Below are 21,272 nucleotides of genomic sequence, written 5' to 3'. Positions count from 1 at the left end.
ACCCACTAAAATCTTGAATGCCTTCTAGCGTTTGGCCCCATTTCACAGCGTTTAGCTGTCCACCTATTTCATGTTGTTTTTTTTTTGTTTTTGGGCTTCCATTCCACGTCTGCTGCATCGCCTCTTCCCTTCATTTTGCTCCGCCGCATAAGTGGGACCACTAAACGTTCCGTTGTGGCACACACACGAGCGAACGAAATACACTGAGAAAAGCGTGTAGTTGCTCCAAAAACCCAGTCAAGCAACTAGCAAAACAACAAGAAAGGGATATATGATTATGGGTCAATTTGTATGGGAGTAAAAATCAATATGGCTTAAAAATCAATAAATACAACGTTACGTTTTATCCCCCTTATCTTAAATACCCTTCCAAATCAACAGGAAAATTTCTTTCCTTCCTCTTAGTAGTAAAAGTAAAATACGTAAATTATAACTTGAAAACTTAATAACATTTTTAATGGTAATTACAAAATCCTTGAAGTGTAGGCACATTAAAGGTGCACGGTAACGGCAAATTATTTGAGTACAGCAGGGCTGCCACCCAGGACCCTCAGCTGCCCTCCTCCCCCGCAGCAGATGGTTCTGCTGCTCCAGCTCCCGCTGGCCACCTTTGTGCGGAGGACGTTCCGTGCCAGCCAGCCACACACTCGTCGCTTACCTGCTCGGCAATGGCAACTTGATTAGACCAACATGAAATTAAGTAATTTTGCTGTATTGTTTAGTGTTCCAGCTTGGCAACAAAAGTGGGTGGTGGCAGATGGGTGGCCTTCCGCCGGTAGCAAATGGCAGCAATGGACCCCACAATGGCGACCGAGAACAAAGCGGGTCACAAAAGAAACCACCAAACAAACCGAATTTAATGAAAACATTTGTATCCCAGCCGAGGATGAGTCTCTGGCTCTGGACTCTATGGAAAGAAAAATAGAAGAAAATAAATCATTTATCTTGGAGCAGCGAAAAGTTTATGAATCATATATGAAATTCCATTTGCACCCAGTGGATGCCACCGAGATAAGCTCCGTAAAAAATCAAGCACACGCTCAGCAGTATTTTCATATAATAGAGCTGGCTGATGCCGAATGGAAATCTCGTGTGCCATCATGGGCAACTTAAACCAAATTGCATTTACCTCCATTGCAGCAGCACTCACTGCCGTTTCGACGGAATCATCTCATTTGGCATAATCAGAAGCGGAAAACTTGTACCATGTGCCATGAATTCTCATATCGCAAATGGTGAGTAAAACAATTTGAGTGTTTCGGCGAAGGAAATTGCATATAATCCGGCGAAAGTTGAATTCCCTTTGAATTTAAATGTGCCGCGAAAGGCGAGCAGCCGAAAAAACGTTAGGGCAATCCGTTGACCCCTCCTAATTTCCATCTCCCAGCCAAAGGTCCTCCGCCCACTGATTTCACCAGGTGGGGCGTTGCAAATTGCGGCGTTTTGGGCCACGACAGGTGAGCAAAGCGTTAACCCTTCAACGCCCCCCGCCCAACGGCCGTCTGGGCACGAGGTGCCACCGCCTTCGTCCTTGCTGCTTGTGCAGCTCCTGCTGCCCGGGATTAAATCAGCTTGCCCCAAAATAACGCAAGCTTGTCATGGATGGCTGTGTGTTGCAAAAAGGGGGCGTGTCGTGGCCGGGCACCCGGTGCTTGTCTGTGTAATTTACTATTATTTTTTAAGCACTTTGCTTTTATGCTCGCCGCTGCTGCTACCTACGTACATACAAACATTTTTATTGTTTGTTTCATTTGGCATTTTGTTTGTCTTCAGCTGGGCGTCCTTCCATTTCTCCTCCAATTGTGTGAAGAAGTGGTAAAGTGGCGGGATGGGAATCAACAAAGAGAGAGACCCCGCAGTTGCACGTGAGAAATTACACATGTCCTCCAATGTTTTCAGCATTTCTGCATGCGATTGCAGCAGGAGTATCTGGATCCGTGTCTGTATCTGTATCCGCGTCTGCACCAGTATCTGTATCTGCATCTGTAGTCGCAATCGCATCTCTGACTATTTGTTTGTTCTCTCATTTCACTGTTTGTGTGTTTGTTTTCTTTTTTGGGGGGTAAGCCAGGGTTTTCTTTTTGGGAGGGCACACTTGTGTGTGCTGGCTGCCAGATTTATGTTTTGCCAAACGGAATGTGTCTCGTGTAGTTTAGTCGCAGCACTGGAATGCCCAGACCCAGATCCTTCGCATCCTTGCAGTCATGCCGAATAGCGAATTGATGACCCGAGATTTTCGCTGCAGTTGCAGATTTCCTTTCAGGCGGGCCAAATTCAATTTACCGCCGGCCCGGTGGAAACGCTTGCGCAATTATTTCCACCTGCTTTGAGGGTCATTGCGGAATTATTACATTTCCCACCCACAAAACAAAGGCTTACATAACGCCCTCAGCTTTCCACTCTTCAGACCACATAAACTGAATTTTAATTTGACTCGCCAAAAGCCTGTCCACCGCCACTAGGCCCACTTTTTTGGCCCCGCTGACCTTCCAAAGGAATTCGAAATTCTTTTTTGCTTACAGCCAGGAAGCAGTGCAAACAAAATACTAAATACATGAGAAATTAGAAATTGGGGCTCAGTGGAACGGCAATGCTCTATAAAAAGAACGATTTTGCTGGATATCGTAGGCCTATGTAAACATTAAACAATATCTACTATCTCCCAGTCAGCTGATGTGATATGTACTTGACAAATCGCAATGATAGTGCAAGACTTATTTGCAGGCCAGTATCTTATGTTTGAGGAGCTATTTAAATGACAAATCTTGTCCATGGAAACAAAGCCATAAATAATCATCCATGAAAAAGTAAATGCTGAAATACGTGTAGAGTTCAAACATTTTCAAATGGAATTTCTTATAACAAATTGACTGCATAAACTTTATTTCTTTAACAAATCGCGTATTTGAAGGAAGTAAAGCTTTTCCAACTTGTAGCAATTAAAATCAAAATTAAAACAAACTGGATATTTTATTGTCATGTTCGTACGTTTTTGAAAAACATGAATATAAAGTATGAAATTAAGGCATTTCTCTCATCATGCGAGCATTTGCATACTTTCTGTGAAATTGAGAGGCTCTCTCTAAGGCTAAACAAAATATTGTTACCAAAAGGAATTCGGAGCATTATTTGCAATATGTAAACAGTGCAGCAAACAGTTCAGAGTAATGACAAGCCCGTCTGCCTAACGATTTTGCCTTAAAATTTGGCCAATACCCGTATGCAAGCACATATGCAAAATAAATACCAGACAAACGGATGGTATAATAACAATTATTGCCTCGCCGGCCCAATTTTACAATCCCCACTTGGCTCGAATGTCGGGCGGGACGGGCGCAATGACAGCGGAAGCTGAAAATTTCATTGATTTTGGCAACGACTGTGGCGACGGAAGCCATGAAAAAGCCAGCAGTCAGCAGTCAGCAGTGGGTCTCGACTTCTGGGCCAAAAATGTTGCAAGCGGCAGGCCAAACCAGACCGTTCCACTTGACTATGGTAATTTATATCTCCGACGACCTCGCCTGCCACTGAGTGGGTGTCCCTTTTCGGAGGGCAGGGATATGTGGATGAGTGGGTGATTAGGGGATTGGGTAGCTGGATGACTGGGTGACTGGGTGATGTGTGAGGTCTAGGCTAAGGTTATGACATGGCCTGGCCAAGCATTGCCAAAGAATTTTGGGTAAACAAAAACTGCGGTTGTCTTGCTCTGTTTGTGTTTTTTTTTTTGTAAAGCAGGGCAATTGCCGCATTTGTATCTGAGACTGCGTCACTTTCACAACGAAATGTTTGCCAGATAAGAGCAATGGTTGGCCATGGGGGATTCTTCGCTGACTGGAGTGATAAGTAAAAGGGGCTTCTCTCTTATCAGACCCCCGCGTAAGTGGACGTCATCGAGCGGCTGCTGATCCACTGATTGCAGGCTCATTTGAAAATCAAATTTGCTGCAATTGCCTTGGCTTTTGACAGGCCTCAATCTAAAATGCAATTAGTAATTGTGCAGCCTCACTGTTATTGCTTTTCTTTGCCCGTTTTACTTGTTTGTGTGCTGGATAATTGGCTTTATCTGACTGTGCCATCTGCAGTGCGCCATAATCTCGGACCAGCATGACATAATTTTCGTATTTTATATCAACTCACCTTGATATTTGACAATCTCCCGGGGGAGTCGCTGCTGATACGTACTCGCAATTCGCTTTGGGTTCAATCGAGTTCAAGCCGTCCGAATGCCGGTACGAATAATTTTCGACTTGACAAGCATATATCTCCGCTCACACAGTCGAGTCGAGTGGTGGTTCATTTACAGCGATTTCGCATCAGCGCCACATGGAAACCGCAAATTTTGCGCCACATAAAACAACCGCTAGAAGAAAAGCGAGGAAAAACGCGGATAAACCAAATCAAAAAATACAACAAAAATCCAGCAAGAAAACCGAAAACAAACAAGAGGCCGCAACTTCCAGGCAGCTTGGATACACATACATACATTTGTTGCCTTTTTTCGCCATCCAACTAATTGCTATTAATAAAAAGAAACAGCTTCCAGTGCGACTAACACTGCCACTGCCTCTGCAGGTGAGACGCTATTAGGCGGCATCTCCACATCTTGGCATCTTGTGTGGCCTGTTGGATGGAAAGCACTCCGGCCGATCGGAATGGCCAAAAACCCGCACCAAGGCCCGTACACAATGGGCCCTTAGCCACTGCTGCAATCTTGTTAGCCCAGATGTGGAAAGTCAGCGCAGTCCGATCCAGTCGCAGTCCCATTGTCTGGGCGAAAAGAGAGGAAAGCTGGTTAGCCAAATGGGAGCTCATCTGTGATTATGTTTTTATGGGGCTTCCCACACCTGTTGATCGGACGGCATTCGGTGTTCGGTATTCGGAATTCGGAATTTCGCGGGGCAAGCTCCGCACGATTTGCCTCGATTCCAAGCCATATATACAGATGCACGTTAATTCAAATTTATTGCATTAACAGCCCACTAATTGTTTAAGTAGCCGGCAATCTAACAAACACGCGCAAACACGGCCAGCACAAGCTCATAAAACAACAATTATGTTTGACGAAAGACAAATACCCTGGCATAAAGCATAAATGTTCATTTTTTAAATGGAGCAGCCAAAATTACCTTACATGTTGTTGAAACCAAAGTGGGCCTACACAATGCCTACATTAAATTTTAAATTTTTTTCAATTTACTTTTATTAGTTTACTACTTGCGCTTAATAATACTTTAAGTTTGCCATTGAAGAGTTTTGCTCAAAGACTTAAATTTTTGTATTTCCACTTATAAATTGTTTACAGCTTATTAGCTTTTAGTTAAATTATAGTTTTAAAATCAATGATGACGTATTGTGCTAAATTTTGTTGAAGCTGTATTTAAAATCACACAGTATACTATACCTGAAAACGAGTAATAACCCCATAAACGTGGTAATTAGCCAAAAAGTATAAGTGTATATTTGAAAAGTAAAAACAAACATTACAGCACCTACAGCCAACATGTACTATTTAAGTAAAAACTCAACTAGCTTGGCTCGGAATTCGGCAAAAATCAGTTGAGAGAACTTTCGGTTCCAGATGGGTGGCCAAAGTGAGACCCGCATGACAAGTACATTAACCCTAGACAGACTCCGAAACAGCAACATTTGCTTTCAAAGTTTGTCAAACTAATTACCCTTGAGCTTCTGCTACTGCTTTTGCTTTTGCTTCTGCTGTCGCCAGTTTGTTACGCAAACGTAGGCGAAAATGGCTGATATAGACGTCGATAGCTGTAACCCCTGGCAGTTACTCAACTCGAGATGAAATAACAATAAAACAATTAATTATATGGGCATCGACAAAGTCAAATTGCCTGTCTGCAGAGTCTCTTTGTTTGACAAAAGCCATGCAAAACAGTTTGCAAATGCATGCGGCAAGCGTGTGGCATGCCATTGCCATTGAAGCTGCAATTTCAGTGGCAACAGCGGCATAAAACCCAATGCAACACAGCAACAGCAGCAGCAGCAGCAGCTACATGAGAGCAGCATACATAAACTTGGAGATACAGGAAACACACAGCAACCAAGCCAAGGCAGTAGATAAATTTCAGCAGCAGCAACATTGGTAGGAGCAACATCAGCAGCAGCAGCAACAGCTGGCCAACCACTTGAAGCACTTTCGTTTTCATCTGATCGCCGGTCGGGTGGAAAGCGCCCGTTGGTTGTTGGTAATGTGATGCGCGCATCTTTAAGAAATTGTAGTTGCTGCTGCTGTTGCTGCTGGCATGCAAATGCTGCCCGATATTGATCAGTTGAGTTGTCCGGCCTACCATTTGTCTAATTGTCGAGTTTCTCGAACTCTTGCAGAGCATCCGCCGTTCGAGGGGCACACACGGATGTGTGTGTGTGTGTGTTGCCACAGTGATGATGCAACGGCCAATTGAATAACAAGCGGCAAATGCAGCAGAGAGAGAAATTGCGTCCTCTGCATCAGCCACATTCAAGGTCCCGAACCGCGATTTCTCCCGACTCCGACGACGACTGCGAATCCAACTTGGTTTCCAGCTGATCTACGTGCCCAGTTTGTCTGGCCTGACCAATTGGTACCGAGCGTTGCCGTCTTGACCCGCAAGGCTTCCGCCGATTGTCATCGCATCGCGGGGTTCAGAGGCATGCGTAAAAACTTATTTTTTCTGCCGACCGACTGCTTTACGATTTCAATTAAATGCCAAAGCACACAGCCATTATTGTTATTATTTTCGCAATACGGCGGGAAAGTTCCCACCAGACAGTCGCCGAGCGGTAGGGAACTTTTCTTCAAATTGTCTTCGATTGGGCAAGCGATTTTGGGATTTCAAGTTTCTGATTTTGATTATCCGGCGGGTACTGCTGCTGCTGCTGCTGCCGCTTCGCAAGACAAGTCAGCGCCGTCAAAAGGCGCCTCTTAATTGAACAACAACCGAAAATGCCGAACAAATGCCAACGCCCACCACAACAAATTGACAGGCAGCGCCTTGGCTTAAATGATCAATCGGCTGCACAAACAAAACTTCCCCAGCCGCTGCAGTTGCTGTTGCACTTGGGTGTTGTTGTTGCACTTGGTTGTTGCTGTTGCTGCTGCTGTCAGTGTTGCATTAACAACTTCCCCATTGGCTTTGTGTATGTTGCCGTGGTGCAGCAACAAGCAACATGACTTATGAGTTTGTGCATCAACACGGAATTCGAGTCGTAGTAGTTGGTGCTGCTGCTGCTGCTGTTGCTGCTGATGTTGCTGCTGTTGCTGTTGGTGCTGCTGATGCTGCTGCTGCTGTTGCTGCAGTTGCTGCCTTCGTCGCGTAATGAAAACGAAAGTAAATCTCACTCACATAGAGACACTCACTTGCCCACCGGATCGGGCAGCCACACGCCACATCATTCACTCTCTGGCCGGTTGGGGGCAGACCGGAATTATGCGCATATTTTATACTAATCGCAATTAAACTAATCACTTGACATCTTACATTGAAACAGGCGTTGAATAGCTGACCGCTAATTACTCACTTAAATGGCACACATAACCAGCCGGGAGTAGGGAAAAAATGCACTCCGAATGCCGCAATGACACAAAATGGCATTCGGACGGCAATTAATGGGTAGCAAAACAGATCGATCAGACCGGGCGGGTCCCTATATGTAACCTATGTATATATCGGAGACAATCCAATGTTGCACGACCTATGTGTGCCGTAGTTCGCATTTAAAATAGATTAGATAATTGGTGGAATCGTTCGGGCAGCGTCACGAATGTGAGATCAAATGGTTGCGCTCTCTTATCTAACATACTTATTACTCGTATGCAGCTTATTCTGATGTCGAAAACGAATTCATAGTCATCAATATTTCCCTCACAGCAGAATCGGCTTATAAGCATGCTAAAACGAAAATAGAAATAAATAAATAATTATGGTAATGACCCACTTGTATGACTTAATTTAGCAATTACTACAGTTTTACATTTACTTGGCAGATACAATGCCCTGCTCGCATGCAATCAGCACTTCAAACTCGCGACTTGTTTTTGATACTGGGTTAATTTGTTATCCGTTCAAGGGATTGTGATCAAGAGAACTGCAAAAACAACTAATCGGAATTTTACCAGCTTCACAATATGCTAAATGACGACTTTAGCGTAGACATAGTCGAAATCACACTAGCAATTATTCATTTAGTTTTTAACTATTCTTCGCATGTTTTTGGTCCCGCATCTTGTGTTCTATACAATTATCGAATAAATAAATTATGATATTGACCGAGTTGTTTGTCTAAAGTGATAGTTTAGCCACTTCAGACGCTGAATAACAATTAATTAGCATAACTTCCAATTAATCGTCTATTTATATTAATCACCTATCGTGTTCGTTCAACGTTTTTATTTAATGCTAATAAGAATTTCCTCAACGAGCAAAGATACAAAAACATTAATCAAATATAAAAGTAGAACATTTTAAATATAAAACCAATGTTAAACCATTGAATAAGTAAAAAGTTAGAGCTTAATCAGGAAATAAATATCAAAACTACGTAGTTCATCGCCGTTCTTCGTTATTATACAAAACCATGGATGAATATGGAAATAAACTTGAAGTTATGAAATCTTCAGGGGTATTCATTATGTGCTGCATTCATTGCCCAAATAAAGCGAAATAATCACTATTTGCTGCCTAATTTATTCCCTTGTATAGCCGCTTTCCACGGTAAATGATTTCCGTGGGTTGAGCAGGCCCAACTTACCCTTTTTTCTCCCAACGCCATCTCAGCTGGCCATCATCATCTGTGTGGCTTTTGATTGCCCCCCAGCGTCCCGCTGTCTTTTCACTTTCGTTGGCTGCGCTTCTGTTGGTGTTGGTATAGGTGTTGTTGTTGTTGTTGTTGTTGGTGGTGGAGCGGGGGCATGCCACATCGCAGTCGACGGCGACGTCTGCGCCGCTCTGCCGTCGAAACGGTAAATGTTTGCTGGCAAACCCGAGCATAGCACAGTTGCATTTTGGCGCTCGTCCCCAGCGATTCGCACTCTCGCACATCTGGCGCCAAAGCACAAAAAGCCAAATCAAAAGCCGTCAAAACACCGAACCTTGCTGGTTGTCGCGCATGCGCCGCGCGCTAAACGAAATCGAAAACGAAAAGCAGTCGAAGTGACCGTTATTATCGTCGAGCCGCAGGCGTAGTCAGCATCTAAAGTCGTTATATAATCGAGAGTGGAAACTGTAGAGCCAGAGTTTCTGGCAAAAAAAGAAGAAGAAAAACCGAAAGCCCAGCTTCTGCACACAATTCGCCAAGTCGTCGCCGCCCAGTCAGCGGACTAATTAATGCGCGTTCGTGGAAAGAAAAGTAAAGTAAAGCGAAGTTGGGAGATCTCGTAAATTATAATACTTAAGGCCGAAAAAAAGCGCTTGGGCCGCGAGACGCGAGACGCGATCCGCCTCCGATCCCAGTTCCCGATCCCCGAGCCAGTCTCCCCGGAAAAAGAAAAACCCTCGACCGCCCATTTGAATGGCAGCGTGAAAGTGAAAAGCATCTGGTCATCAGCAGCAGGACAAAGCTGCAGATACAGATAGATTTACAGATACTATATAGAGATACGGTCCGTAAACGGCCACTGTGGGTCAGTCATGCGCGCGATGAGCAGCTGAGCTGCGCCAGCTGCCCGAGGAGCGGCCACCAAGATGATGAAGCCATCACAATCGCAATTGCATTCGCAGTCGCAATCACAGTCGCGGCCACAGTCGCGGTCACAATCGCGGTCACACTCGCAATGCCACTGGCAGATCCCGGCGACAAGCACCACGACCTTGAGCTGGCTGTGTCTTCTCCTGCTTCTGCCCTCTTCCAGGCAGTTCGAAACGGGTAGGTAAAAAACTATAGAACCATAACGAAAATGGAATAATTTCACTGGATTACAACAAACGGTTTTTGCAAGTGGATTGCGTTATTTAGACTAACTTTTCATTCTGCAAAATACCATCTATAATCAAATTGCATATTTGCTGATCAGCATGTTAGAACACGAAGTTTAATAAATTAATTTAGTTCCATAACTAATGTCTATAACTTTTGAGGGTATTTTATACCAATGAGTTTTATATCGGAAGAAGCTCATAAAAAAAATCGTAAACTAGATTGATCGATCTCCATTCGTATTTCAACACCCCGTAACTAAGTTATTACTTTGAAAGGTGATGAAACTATTAATCACCTTTTTAGTAGTCTACTCGTACGAGCCAAATAAACCTGTAAATTAATTTTAACGAGACCAAATGGTATAAAATTCTGAATAATTTGTTTAAAGCTTACCGACAATATGTTTAAACGATCATGGTGATTCCCATTTTATCGCAGACTGTGGATGTCGTCCGGCGCGTAGGGGCCCGAGGATCATTGCTGGAGCAGCCACGAATGAGGGCCAGTTCCCCTGGCAGGCCTCCCTGGAGCTGCTGCACCCCTCGCTCGGATTCCTGGGCCACTGGTGCGGGGCGGTGCTGATCCACCAGTACTGGATCCTCTCCGCCGCCCACTGTGTTCACAAGTAAGTCGGATCAACAGAAACCCCATAAACTGGATTTTAATATGTGCAATACCTTACCCAGCGATCTCTTTAACCTGCCCATTCCACCGCTGTGGACGGTGGTTTTAGGCGAGCACGATCGCGATGTGGAGTCGGGCAATGAGCAGCGGATTCCCGTCGAGAAGATCGTGATGCACCACCGCTACCACAACTTCAAGCACGACGTGGTGCTGATGAAGCTTTCAAAGCCAGCGGATCTCACCAGGGCCTCCAATATCCGGCGGATCTGTCTGCCCTTTCTCCTAGCTGAATCGCCGGATCAGGCCCAATCAGAGGCAGTGCCGCCAGCTTCATCAGCCGATGAGGATGTGCTAATTCAACAGCTGGAGCTAGAGGATGTGCCCGAAAAGATCGACAACTTTCTGCGCAGCGTCCAGAGCCGTCGGCGCTATCGAAATGTCACGGCCCCCAGCATGAAGGAGCTGATGAACATGAAGATCCTCAGCAGGATGCGTCAAGCGCTGGCGCAACGCTCCCCGCGCAGCCACAAGCGTTCGCGAAGACGCAACGATAAGCTAATGAAGCTGGGTCCTCGCCGGGATTCGGATGATTCTGCTGAGCAGAAGCACCCAAAAGTCAGTGATGAGCCAAAGGAGATGGCCTTTGTGGACTGCGTGGCCACGGGATGGGGCAAGGCCAACATCAGTGGTGATCTCTCCAATCAGCTGCTGAAAACACAGGTGCCACTGCACCAGAATGGCAGGTGAGTGACGTCATAAGCCTGTGTACCCCTTAAATTGGATAATAGTTTACTATTACCTTTTTGCAGATGCAGGGATGCCTACGGCAGCTTCGTCAACATCCACGGTGGTCACCTGTGCGCCGGCAAGCTGAACGGGGAGGGCGGCACCTGCGTGGGCGACTCCGGCGGACCGCTGCAGTGCCGCTTGAGCCGCGACGGACCCTGGATACTGGTGGGAGTCACCTCCTTCGGATCGGGCTGTGCCCTGGAGGGCTTTCCGGACGTCTACACCCGCACCTCGTTCTACATGAAGTGGATCGAGGACACGATCGCCACCCACTGAATCAAGGATACGTTGTTTACATAGCTATCGACCTGTATTTATCGAGTGCAAGCTCAGCTGTATATTGCCTACTGTTACCACTCTAACTGTAGCCCTAGCTTATAGTTATCGTTAACTAGTTTGTAGGCAAGGACGTTCCCTAAGTTGTTTCCGATGAGCACAATAATTTACACCGAATCTTAAGCCTAAATATCACAGTGTTGCCCCATCTTAAGTTGAGGTATGCATTCCGATCCTCCGCTGGGTTACGTCTTGGCCATCTTGGGAATGAAGCTGCCGCCGCCGAGGAGCAGATGGTGCTGCTCCTCAGGGTCCAAATGAACCGAGGGTTTTCGCAGTCCGGTGGCCAAACCGAGTCCAACTCCAATCACCTGAACCGCCGTGCCGCGTTCCACTTGATCCACCTTCTGGAACTGCTTGGCTGTTGGCCAAAAGCAAAGCAACAGGGCGCTGCACAGCTGGTAAACGCCGGCCAGCAGCATTCCCAAGGCAGCGCTCCACTGCAGCAGCGGGAAACCCCACTTGATGCCATGGATGAGCAGACGCAGGCTCAGGCACAGGACATCGATGTTCAGGTCCACCCACAGCAGCGGCAGGATCATGTTCTCGAAGGGCGTCATCATCCGGTTGAAGTTCACCTTCCCCACCACCTGGTTGGCCTGCAATCGCAGGTGGGTGCCCTGCATCGGAGCTCCCAGTTGCTGAAATCCATAAAGTATTATTGAATTGACCAACTGGGACCACTTTCGATTCAACTTACCGGTTGTACCACAAAGGTGGAGGTGAAGCGCGACTCATTCGGCTGCAGTCCGTCGAATGGCTCCAGCAGACTGGGATCGGCATGCATGAAATGCGGATACGTAATGGCTAAAGGAATGTCTGGAATTGAGAGAGGGTCTAATAAATACACAGTCTAATGTTGATAAAGGTCACCGGTACTCACTGTAGTAACATGGTGACACGTTGCCAACACCCTTCTTGAGGCAGCGATTGTTTTTGCAGTAGCACGAGGAGTTGGCATTGTCCACCTCGCTGTCGAAGGAGTCCGGCTCCATTACGAACTCAAAAGCATCGAGGCCATTATAGGTGGTGGTGCGATTGAATTTCACTGGCAACCTGCGGCAGAAGGTTCGCCTGTACAGAAAGAACTCGTCGTTCTCATCCATGTCCAGCGGAAAGAGCGTGGCATCATGACTGCCCCAGATGCGATTGCACATGGTTCCGCTAAGGGATAGGTAGAGCTATAGACAATTTACTCAAAAGGGATAGATGTGAAGTAATTACTTGGTCTCCTCATTGTACTGCCAACCCTTGAAACCACGTTCGCCATTGATGCTATCCACGGTATAACCGCGCGGAGCATCGGTCATCCTCATTCCATACTTGTCCTTGGGTTCCGGCAAGTTCATGTTGAACACATTGCTCTCATTTCCCTCTCGGAAGAGCTGAATACATAGATAGTAGTTAAAAATGTTTTTAAGACATTTATTATAAGACCTCACCTTCTCCATAATGCCAAAGCTGGAGAAGTCAATCCAATTGGGCACGAACCGAGAGGCCAGCTCCACCAGGTGATCCTCATAGCCCCACATGTAGTCGTGGACACTCATCTCTAGCATGGGCTGCGAGTTCAGCTGCCTGGTAATGGCACTCAGACCCAGGGCGGCAAACATCGATAGACTGGAGGCCAGAGTGGTCACTCCCATCAGTGGGATGTTTGGCGCACGGATGCGATCGATCTTGGGATCACCCACAGATCTTTCCGGTGCAAAGACATACTCGCGTTTCGGCGAATACGTGATGGTATTGTTGGACTCATTGTAGGTGACATTGTGATTGCTCAAGACCTCCTTGTAGACATAAGGACCCACCTCTTGGACCTGCAACTTGGATGCTCTGCCCGACGTGAACTCATCCACATTGGTGTAGTTGAACATGTATACATTGATGTACACGTCCAACGGTGGCAGAAGCCAAAGTCGATGGAGCAGGGCGCCGGGCTTCAAGCTCAATTGCTGCAAGATAAAAGATAACAAATATTTATTCTAGATACTTTAAAATGTTGTTTAATATTACTTCTTCTAAAGAACCGTGGCAGCATTGAATTTCCATTGAATGCCAATGTTTGGCCTACAGAAAGACCTATTGTTTAGTTTTCGAACTTGAATTTGGACAATAAATTGGATTCGTCAATGAACACCATTTTCTATTCATAAGATACAAAGCCATATGTTACTTTTGCATTTTTAAGCAGTTTGTAATGGAAAATTTAAAAGAGTAAAAAATTCTATTTCGGAAAAAATACTACAATAAAGAAATCCAAATAAAATCATATTTTCCTTATGAATCAAAAGATCAACGATTATACCGGATATCTTGAATGTATTTATAGACGCTTGTAGATCGTAGTTTTATTTAAATGACATCTACTAGTATTCATATCGGTAGTCAGAATACAAGTTCCATTTTATTGGCACAACGCTTACAATTAAGTGATTAAAGTCACTAATTGACACGACAATAACAAACCGATTTTACTCATATAGCCCAGCAGCACTTTACTATTTAAAACAGCTCCAAAAGGCATTGTTCTTACCGTGTCCAGGATGCTCTGAAGAGGATCCGAGATTATCACCAGGGAACCGAAGAACAACAGGGTCATCCCGAGGGCGGCGCTGCGCAACAGCTCTGCAATAAAATAGATCAGCGGGTGAGTTATGGTCATGTCAGCTGAAGTTGAACTGGTTTTTGGAGCGGTTCCAGTTTGTCGATAGCGTGCGCCCCCCATCATCGTGTCCATCGTGCCATTGACCTTGGCGGCGGATCGAAACGGATAGGGTCGGCCGAGATCCGCGACCTGCCTCAATGGCAGGAGCAGGAACAGCGGCTCCAGGCCAAAAAAATTAATAAACAAAACGATGACAACCGGCAGACGACAGCCGGCAGACGATGACGATGCCCGAATTCGGCGATTTGGCGGTTCAATGAACGTTCTTCGATTTTATAATCACAGATGCGGCGGAAGGTGATACGTGCACTCAAAAAAAGAAAACAAAATATAACACACCAAAAATGCCCATAATTCTAGTTAAGTGCCCTTGCTCTGGGACATTTTTTCCGGCAATTTAAATATATTGTCTAAATTTAATGGTCATATTATTCGTTTATAGACGGCATTAGCAAACACCTACAGCTACCAACAGGTTTTTTTTTGCAAAGTCGCCGACTTTTTGGCATAAGGGTAAACAAAAAATATTTGTTTAATTTATGGTTACACCTTAAATATAGGAATAGTTTATTTCCCACTGTCACTGGCTTGCTTTAATCTTTTTTAAGGCAATGGAATTTACTAGTCCGAGAAGTGAATTGCGACTGATTTTGTGTTTTGTTTACACCAATTGGATAAGAAGGCCGCTCCTAGAAAAGTCGATGAAATCCAGTTCCACTGACCTTGTTTGGAATATTGATTAAAAGTACGGAAGATGGGCAAGGCAATCGAAGCATATCAATCTAGGCTGCAATTCTCCTCATATTCACTTCAAGTGAAATCACTCATTTTACGACCGAAACACGTTTGTTCTCACCTTGCGCTAAGATTATTGTCTTTGCCCCGGTGAAATTCACTTCCGCACTCGAAAAAATGGCCGGAAATTGAAAGGAAGTCAGCTAACCCAGTGCGCGTAGCCGCACCCAATTCTCCTGTGACCGATTTCCAGCGATCATGGCCGCTCCATGAAGAATCACATTGGGTATTGTAGGCGGTCATAAATCAAACGGACTATCGCAGCTCCATTTATTGGTACAAATCGTTTAGCGAGTTCTCACAAAAAAAAAAAAAACAAAAACAGAAAAGTCCCCAACTGTTTCTATGGAAGTAGAAGTAGTAGAAACCGAAAGCGGCGACCGATAGATACATAGATAGATAGATAGATAGGCGCACCTGCCAAGATCAATGAACTGGCTAGCACGCCCCTAACTCGCTCCAAAATGGCACGATCCCACAGCGTCTGCGATCCGCGGCTGAGATCGAAAAGCAAACAGCATAAACTCATTAACAATTTCGCTTTGGTGTCAACTTTGGTGTCATAAATAGGTTCAAGACTTCACAATCAAAACAAACCGCAATGATACATGACAAATTATGCATGGCTCCGATGAAACCAGAAATCCAAACATATTTCTCATTCATAGGAAATACGCATGTGCACAGGAAAAAATTACATTTAAATGAATATAATACAAAATATTATTTTTGGTGCAAACACAATGACGTGTTCTTCATGGAAAAGGTTCATAAATACATCAAGTTTTTATATCTTGTGTTTATGTGACAGTAAGAATAATGTATCTCTATCTCAAATTATGTACTTTTTCTCCACTCCTTTTGTCGTGTTAATTCCTAGAACTCGTTTTGAATATTGTGTGTACAAATATTGACAGAATATGTTCTTTAAAAGTGAGGAGGTTTTGTGTTGTTAAATGTAACGATTCAATAGTATAGAATTCTCTTAAAATTCAGGTTGTTAGGTATATATGGCTTTTGACATATAAACTAAGTAAATATATCTATTAAATGACCTATATTTTCTCGCAGTGTGCGCTTAGATACTCATGCATATCCTTGCCTTGAATGTGACAGCCGAAATTCCCGAACTTAGGGCCCACCCATAAATTAGGCCGCACACAAAGCGCTCCAAAATTATTCTGCTGCAATGGAATGACCAATGCCAAAATGGACACGCAAAGTGGCCAAACGACACGAAAATCTCCACAAGCTAACTGGCTTGCTGGCTAGCAAAAAAAAAAAGAAATGATTAAAATAAAGTGGAGCTTGCATTGCGCAACAATTGCACCGGCGAGGCAAAAGCCAAAGTCCGCTGCCAAATCGTCGATGACGATAGAAAGATTGGCGGGCCAAAACACACAAGCATGAATGAAAGACGCTTGTGCGCTTGTCTCGATCGCAGCAGCTGATTCAGTGAGCTGTGAACTTGTTTGCGACAGAAAAACAGCAAAACAGCCAAACAGCAGCAGCAATCGGCTCAATATCAGTATCAGACGCGATCGGATATATCAGTTAGTAAGTATGCGCTTGACGGCTGGCGACTGCCACCTCTACTGCCTCTGCAGCGGTCTGAAGTTCAAGTTCGGTGCAATTCGCCGGCCAGCATTAAAAACCTGAAAATAAACCCAAGTGCACGCTGCGGTGCTGGAAAAAATTAAATAAAAAATACACACACACATATATGTACATGTATATATATAATTTTTTTGACCAGTAAAAGCGTCACATCGGAGCAGCAGTGCTGACCCACTGAAGTCAAGAATGAATTTGTTTTGTTTCTGACGGAACACCTTCGCCGGTTGACAGGTGTGTTGGTGTGGATCTGTGTGTGTGCGACTTCCGTCAAACGACAATAAATTAGGCAAATAGCCGTATGCCGTAAACTATAGCTATAGCTCTGTAGCTCGACGCCGAGATTCGCACTCGGGTATCCACAAGATACAAATAGAGATACAGATACTCTCCAGCCGCGCCGTGATTTTTCTGCTTAGCAGCATGTGGCGATCGACTAATAGTCGAATAGCTGTTATGACGATGTTTGTGTTTGCCTGTGTTTGGCTAGTGATTAATCCCAGATCTGTCGCTATTTGCTTTTAATCATCGCCAAAACCAAAAAACCCAAAACCCTTAAATAGTCGCAGTCAAAGTCTCGCGGCAATTAGATGCCCGCCAATAAGGAAAAGTAAATATGTAGCTCGCCAGGTTTACAACTTCCCCGATTCGCAGGTGATGCTCATATGACGCCTATGTGATGCTGATGCTCATTCTCATTCCCATTCCCATTCCTATTCTCATGCTCATGCTCATAACGATGCTGATCCGATTTGTATTGGCCTGCGAACGGATACTTTACACGGGCGATGATATTGTTATTGCTAATGCCCGGACAATGGCTGCTATTTGCATTGTTTAGCGGGCATTGAGCTGTATATCGTATTGATTTATGGCGCACTGCGTCAAATTAGTTGGCTTGGATCGAAGTGTTCTCGGCGATCTCTGCAAGTCATGGCAGCGACTCCGATTCGGCTTGAGATTCGGAGCCAGGTGAATCTGTCAGCATCTTGTCGAGCAATATTGCCTACATTTATCGTGGGGCCAATCTGACCCGGGCTGGGCAATCATCGCGTTCACCTTCAGTTTTCCCAGCGCATATGTATATGCTGATTGAAATCATCGAACTTCATGGTAAGGTAATACGTGACATTTTCAGTCACAACCGATTTCATTTCAAATCTTAATTTATGCAAACTTAATTGCACTACCGCTCAGATCCGTTAATACACACATACGTATGTACGCTTCCGAAGATTTAGCTAGCGGATGACTTTGCCAAAACTGGAGATACGGCGTTACTGGATATGTGGAGCTCCACATTGTACTGTGTACACATACAAGCTACCAGCTGCTTACAATTAATCTCGAGTGACCCTACACACAACTGACCTACAATGTATAGAACCCTACGCCCTTGGTTTCTCATTTGTCGTTATGCAAATCGGCCGATCCGATGTCTTGCCCCTTTTAATTCGTCTTTGAATATATGTTAACTGCTTTGGCCGAGAGCCCAGATGTGCTGAGAAAAAACCAAAAAAAAAACAAACAAATAAAGCGGATAACCCTAGAAAGCATTAATTAATACATTTTTAAGTTAATCTCTCTTCCCAGCCCGTATCGTTTTTAATTCGCTGCTAATTTTAGCTCACAGCGGCCGTGCCGCCAAATATCTACGGACTTTAGAACTGGTATCCTATCCAGATATTTGCAATAAATTAAAACGATATATTTACGCGTGCCGCCAGCTGTCAGTAATTCGGTAATTAGCATTCTAATTTTCGCCAGGAACGCGAATGGGAAGTTTCGACACCATTTTATATTGCTTTGATTAGCATGCACGAGCGTTTTAAAATCCATTGCACCATTCCCCTACTACATTTCAGCGATTTTAGCCGACTTTTTGGTCGACTTCGGCGGCTCAGTTTTGTGCAAGAGATCTTTGTTGACGTTTTTACGATCGCGTGGGGAGGGCAGCAGCTCCCTTGGCGGCAAAACGGCGGTTCGAATTAACTTTTATGGGCCTTTGGCTTTGACCAATGCGGACAATGGTCTCCACATGGCTTAATTAAGCGCACTGCTCGCTTTTGGCCATTTCCAGACTGGGCATACTTCATACTCACTTGCATTGCGCTGGTTTTTGTTGGTAAACAGTTTCATTTTCAGCACCTAAAAAATTTTAGCTCCGGCGCGATCTGATTTGGATTTTGTATCCCCCTCCTTTCGACGGGTTGCACTTGATTGAACGGCTGGCTAGTTGGTTGGTTAGTTATTTATTGATTTATGACGAAAATCAATTAATTCTTGTGTTGTTATTTATGACAGCAAATTAAACTATTAACAGGTCGGTCGCGTTACGGATTGTGATAGTGATTGAAATTCCGATTACGATCGGATAAATTTGCATGGTAACCGCAGTAGTTTAATTTGTTTTGATATGGGCTTCCATATAAATGAATAGGTCGAGTGCTTGATTCCTGTCGATTGTCCACCCGAGAGTCCCGCTCCGACGTGATCCGATCTGGGCGTTAGATGATACTATGGCCTGATTCTGATTCTGCTGCTGATTGTGGCTATATCTCTGAGCTGGATCTGATGGCTGGGCTGGGCTGGAGTCTCGCTGCTTTGTCTCGAATCGTACTGAACTGTCACGCACTTCCTATTCTCACAAATTTTGACAACTTAATGCGGCGATCTCGACTGCAGCGGGGACCTTTATATGGACTCTTGGGCCGTTCCCCGATCTCTCGACCGATCGAGTTCCGAGTGTCTGCCGGAGATCGGATCGGCTAGCAGTTAGCAGTTAGCAGCTAGCAGCTAGCAGTTGGCTAGCACTAGCATCTCAACCTTTCTACAACCGGTCCATATTCAAGCCTCTGCTCGGGCTTCGCGCTCGGCTAAAGCGCCGCACATTCGCACACGCTCGTTGGCCAAAACGAAAAGCCCGAGCAGCATTAAGTCACTGTTTTTTGGTTCGGGGCTATGAACCCCCTGGGCGAATGCGAAGATCCAACATCCAACGCCCAGCACCCAACCCTCGAAAAACCCCCCTGGGGTTAGAACGATCATCGGGGGATCGGCGCAGGTTGAGATGGGTTAGCCATTGTCTACGGGGAACGCTTAGCCGCAATTGCCTTCTCATAAATTTAATGGCTCAAATGACTCTATTTAATCCGGCGGTGTGGTCTCTATCTTGGGCACACCAGACACGCACACGTGCTCGTGCCCTTTTCGCTGCCGGCCATAAATATGCATGAAGTTTAGCCGCAATTAAAAGCCATTTCTTGACGCAATTACATCCAGTTCTGATTCTTAGCAGCCAATAACGATTAGCTATTAACTGGCTGTTCTGATAATTGTCCGTCCGCTCGCTATTTAGTTCGATATTTATGACAGATCGGTGGCATGCCCATGCGATTGATCCGATCGCGCTGACTAAGAACAGTTAGCCGGACAATCGAGTTTTCCGATTTCCATATTATAACGTGACCTATTTCGCTTCACAGTATTCTCTCTGACCCTCTTGAAAAATAGCCTTTTCACGTGCTCAGCCCGCCAGACATTTGTCTGAGAATTGCCATTTTGTTAGCTTTATTGCCCGCCATTGTGTTTGGGGTTCTTCGGACTATTGGCACCGCGCCGACCGCTTAGGTGATCTGATCCCGAATAATAGACAATGAGCTCCCTCCTAACTACCATATGGCATGTGTGTCGCAATTTGCCACCGATTTGCCGGACGGCTGTTGTTACCCGGCTAATTGTTGTTTGTGCTTATGGCATCGCGGGGCACAATTATGGCATTGGGGGCATCCCAAAGTCCCATTTTCCAATGGGCGCTTTTATGCTTTCCTCAAAAAAGTTCCACGAGTTCTTGGTTGTGTTCGCAATAAAAGCTCATCGTGGAAAACTTTCGAGTCCTGGCTAGAGAAACCCGGTCCTTTTCCGCAGGATTGCATAATTAGTTATTTTATAAACCTGTTGGCCCGCAAACTGCAAATAGATAATACCAATACTCCTCAAAAGAATTGCATAAACGCTTTATTTAATAATTCTATTGGCCTGTAACCTATTTTAAGTTTCGCCCCCTAAGCACCTACCTGTCATAAATCTAAAATGGACTATCTCATAAATATATAATTAAAGAAAACAAGTTTCTTATTCAACCTCATAAATTCATTTACCCCACAAAATAGGTGTGAAGAAACCTTTTTTCAGCCAGCAATGTTTGTAAGAACTCACTAAGAGCTATAAAGATTTTATCGCGCACGCGTTTTCTGGAATTAATTAATTTTATTGAAAATTTGAAGCTAATTTTATTTACAATTTATAAAAAACACCAGTTCGCTGACCTAAACATAGACTTTTATGACTGTCATGCTTATAAACTCTTAAATACACAAACTTGCTGAACAAACTAAAATGCACCAATAAATGAATGAAGAAAATATCTTTTAATGTAAGCGAACCAATTATATGTAATGTCTTAATAATAAATTCCCATGCCTGATGAAAGCAAATTAAAAACGGTGAAAACCGTTTCTATTTTAATTTC

General features: G+C 44.6%; 2 protein-coding genes across 2 annotated transcripts; one reads left to right on the top strand and one right to left on the bottom strand.

Annotated features, from left to right (window-relative positions):
- Nucleotides 1–8,968: 8,968 nt before the first annotated feature.
- On the top strand, nt 8,969–11,794 carry LOC6727798 (transmembrane protease serine 9). The gene is made up of 4 exons (XM_002103123.4): nt 8,969–9,861; nt 10,354–10,540; nt 10,602–11,282; nt 11,349–11,794. The coding sequence occupies exons 1-4, from the start codon at nt 9,681–9,683 to the stop codon at nt 11,602–11,604; spliced, it is 1,305 nt and encodes a 434-aa protein (XP_002103159.1). The 5' UTR covers nt 8,969–9,680; the 3' UTR covers nt 11,605–11,794.
- LOC6727797 (lysosome membrane protein 2) lies at nt 11,617–19,447 on the bottom strand. Its single transcript, XM_002103122.4, has 7 exons — nt 18,844–19,447; nt 14,201–14,292; nt 13,107–13,619; nt 12,889–13,049; nt 12,548–12,828; nt 12,365–12,483; nt 11,617–12,305 (listed from the first exon to the last, which is right to left on the bottom strand). Exons 1-7 carry the CDS (start codon nt 18,878–18,880, stop codon nt 11,850–11,852), a joined length of 1,659 nt encoding a protein of 552 aa, XP_002103158.1. The 5' UTR covers nt 18,881–19,447; the 3' UTR covers nt 11,617–11,849.
- Nucleotides 19,448–21,272: the final 1,825 nt, after the last annotated feature.

Source organism: Drosophila simulans, chromosome 3R, assembly GCF_016746395.2.
Source record: "Drosophila simulans strain w501 chromosome 3R, Prin_Dsim_3.1, whole genome shotgun sequence".
Taxonomy (NCBI): domain Eukaryota; kingdom Metazoa; phylum Arthropoda; class Insecta; order Diptera; family Drosophilidae; genus Drosophila; species Drosophila simulans.
The sequence above is the reverse complement of the archived record's forward strand: the minus strand, read 5'-3'. Positions and strand labels throughout refer to the sequence as shown.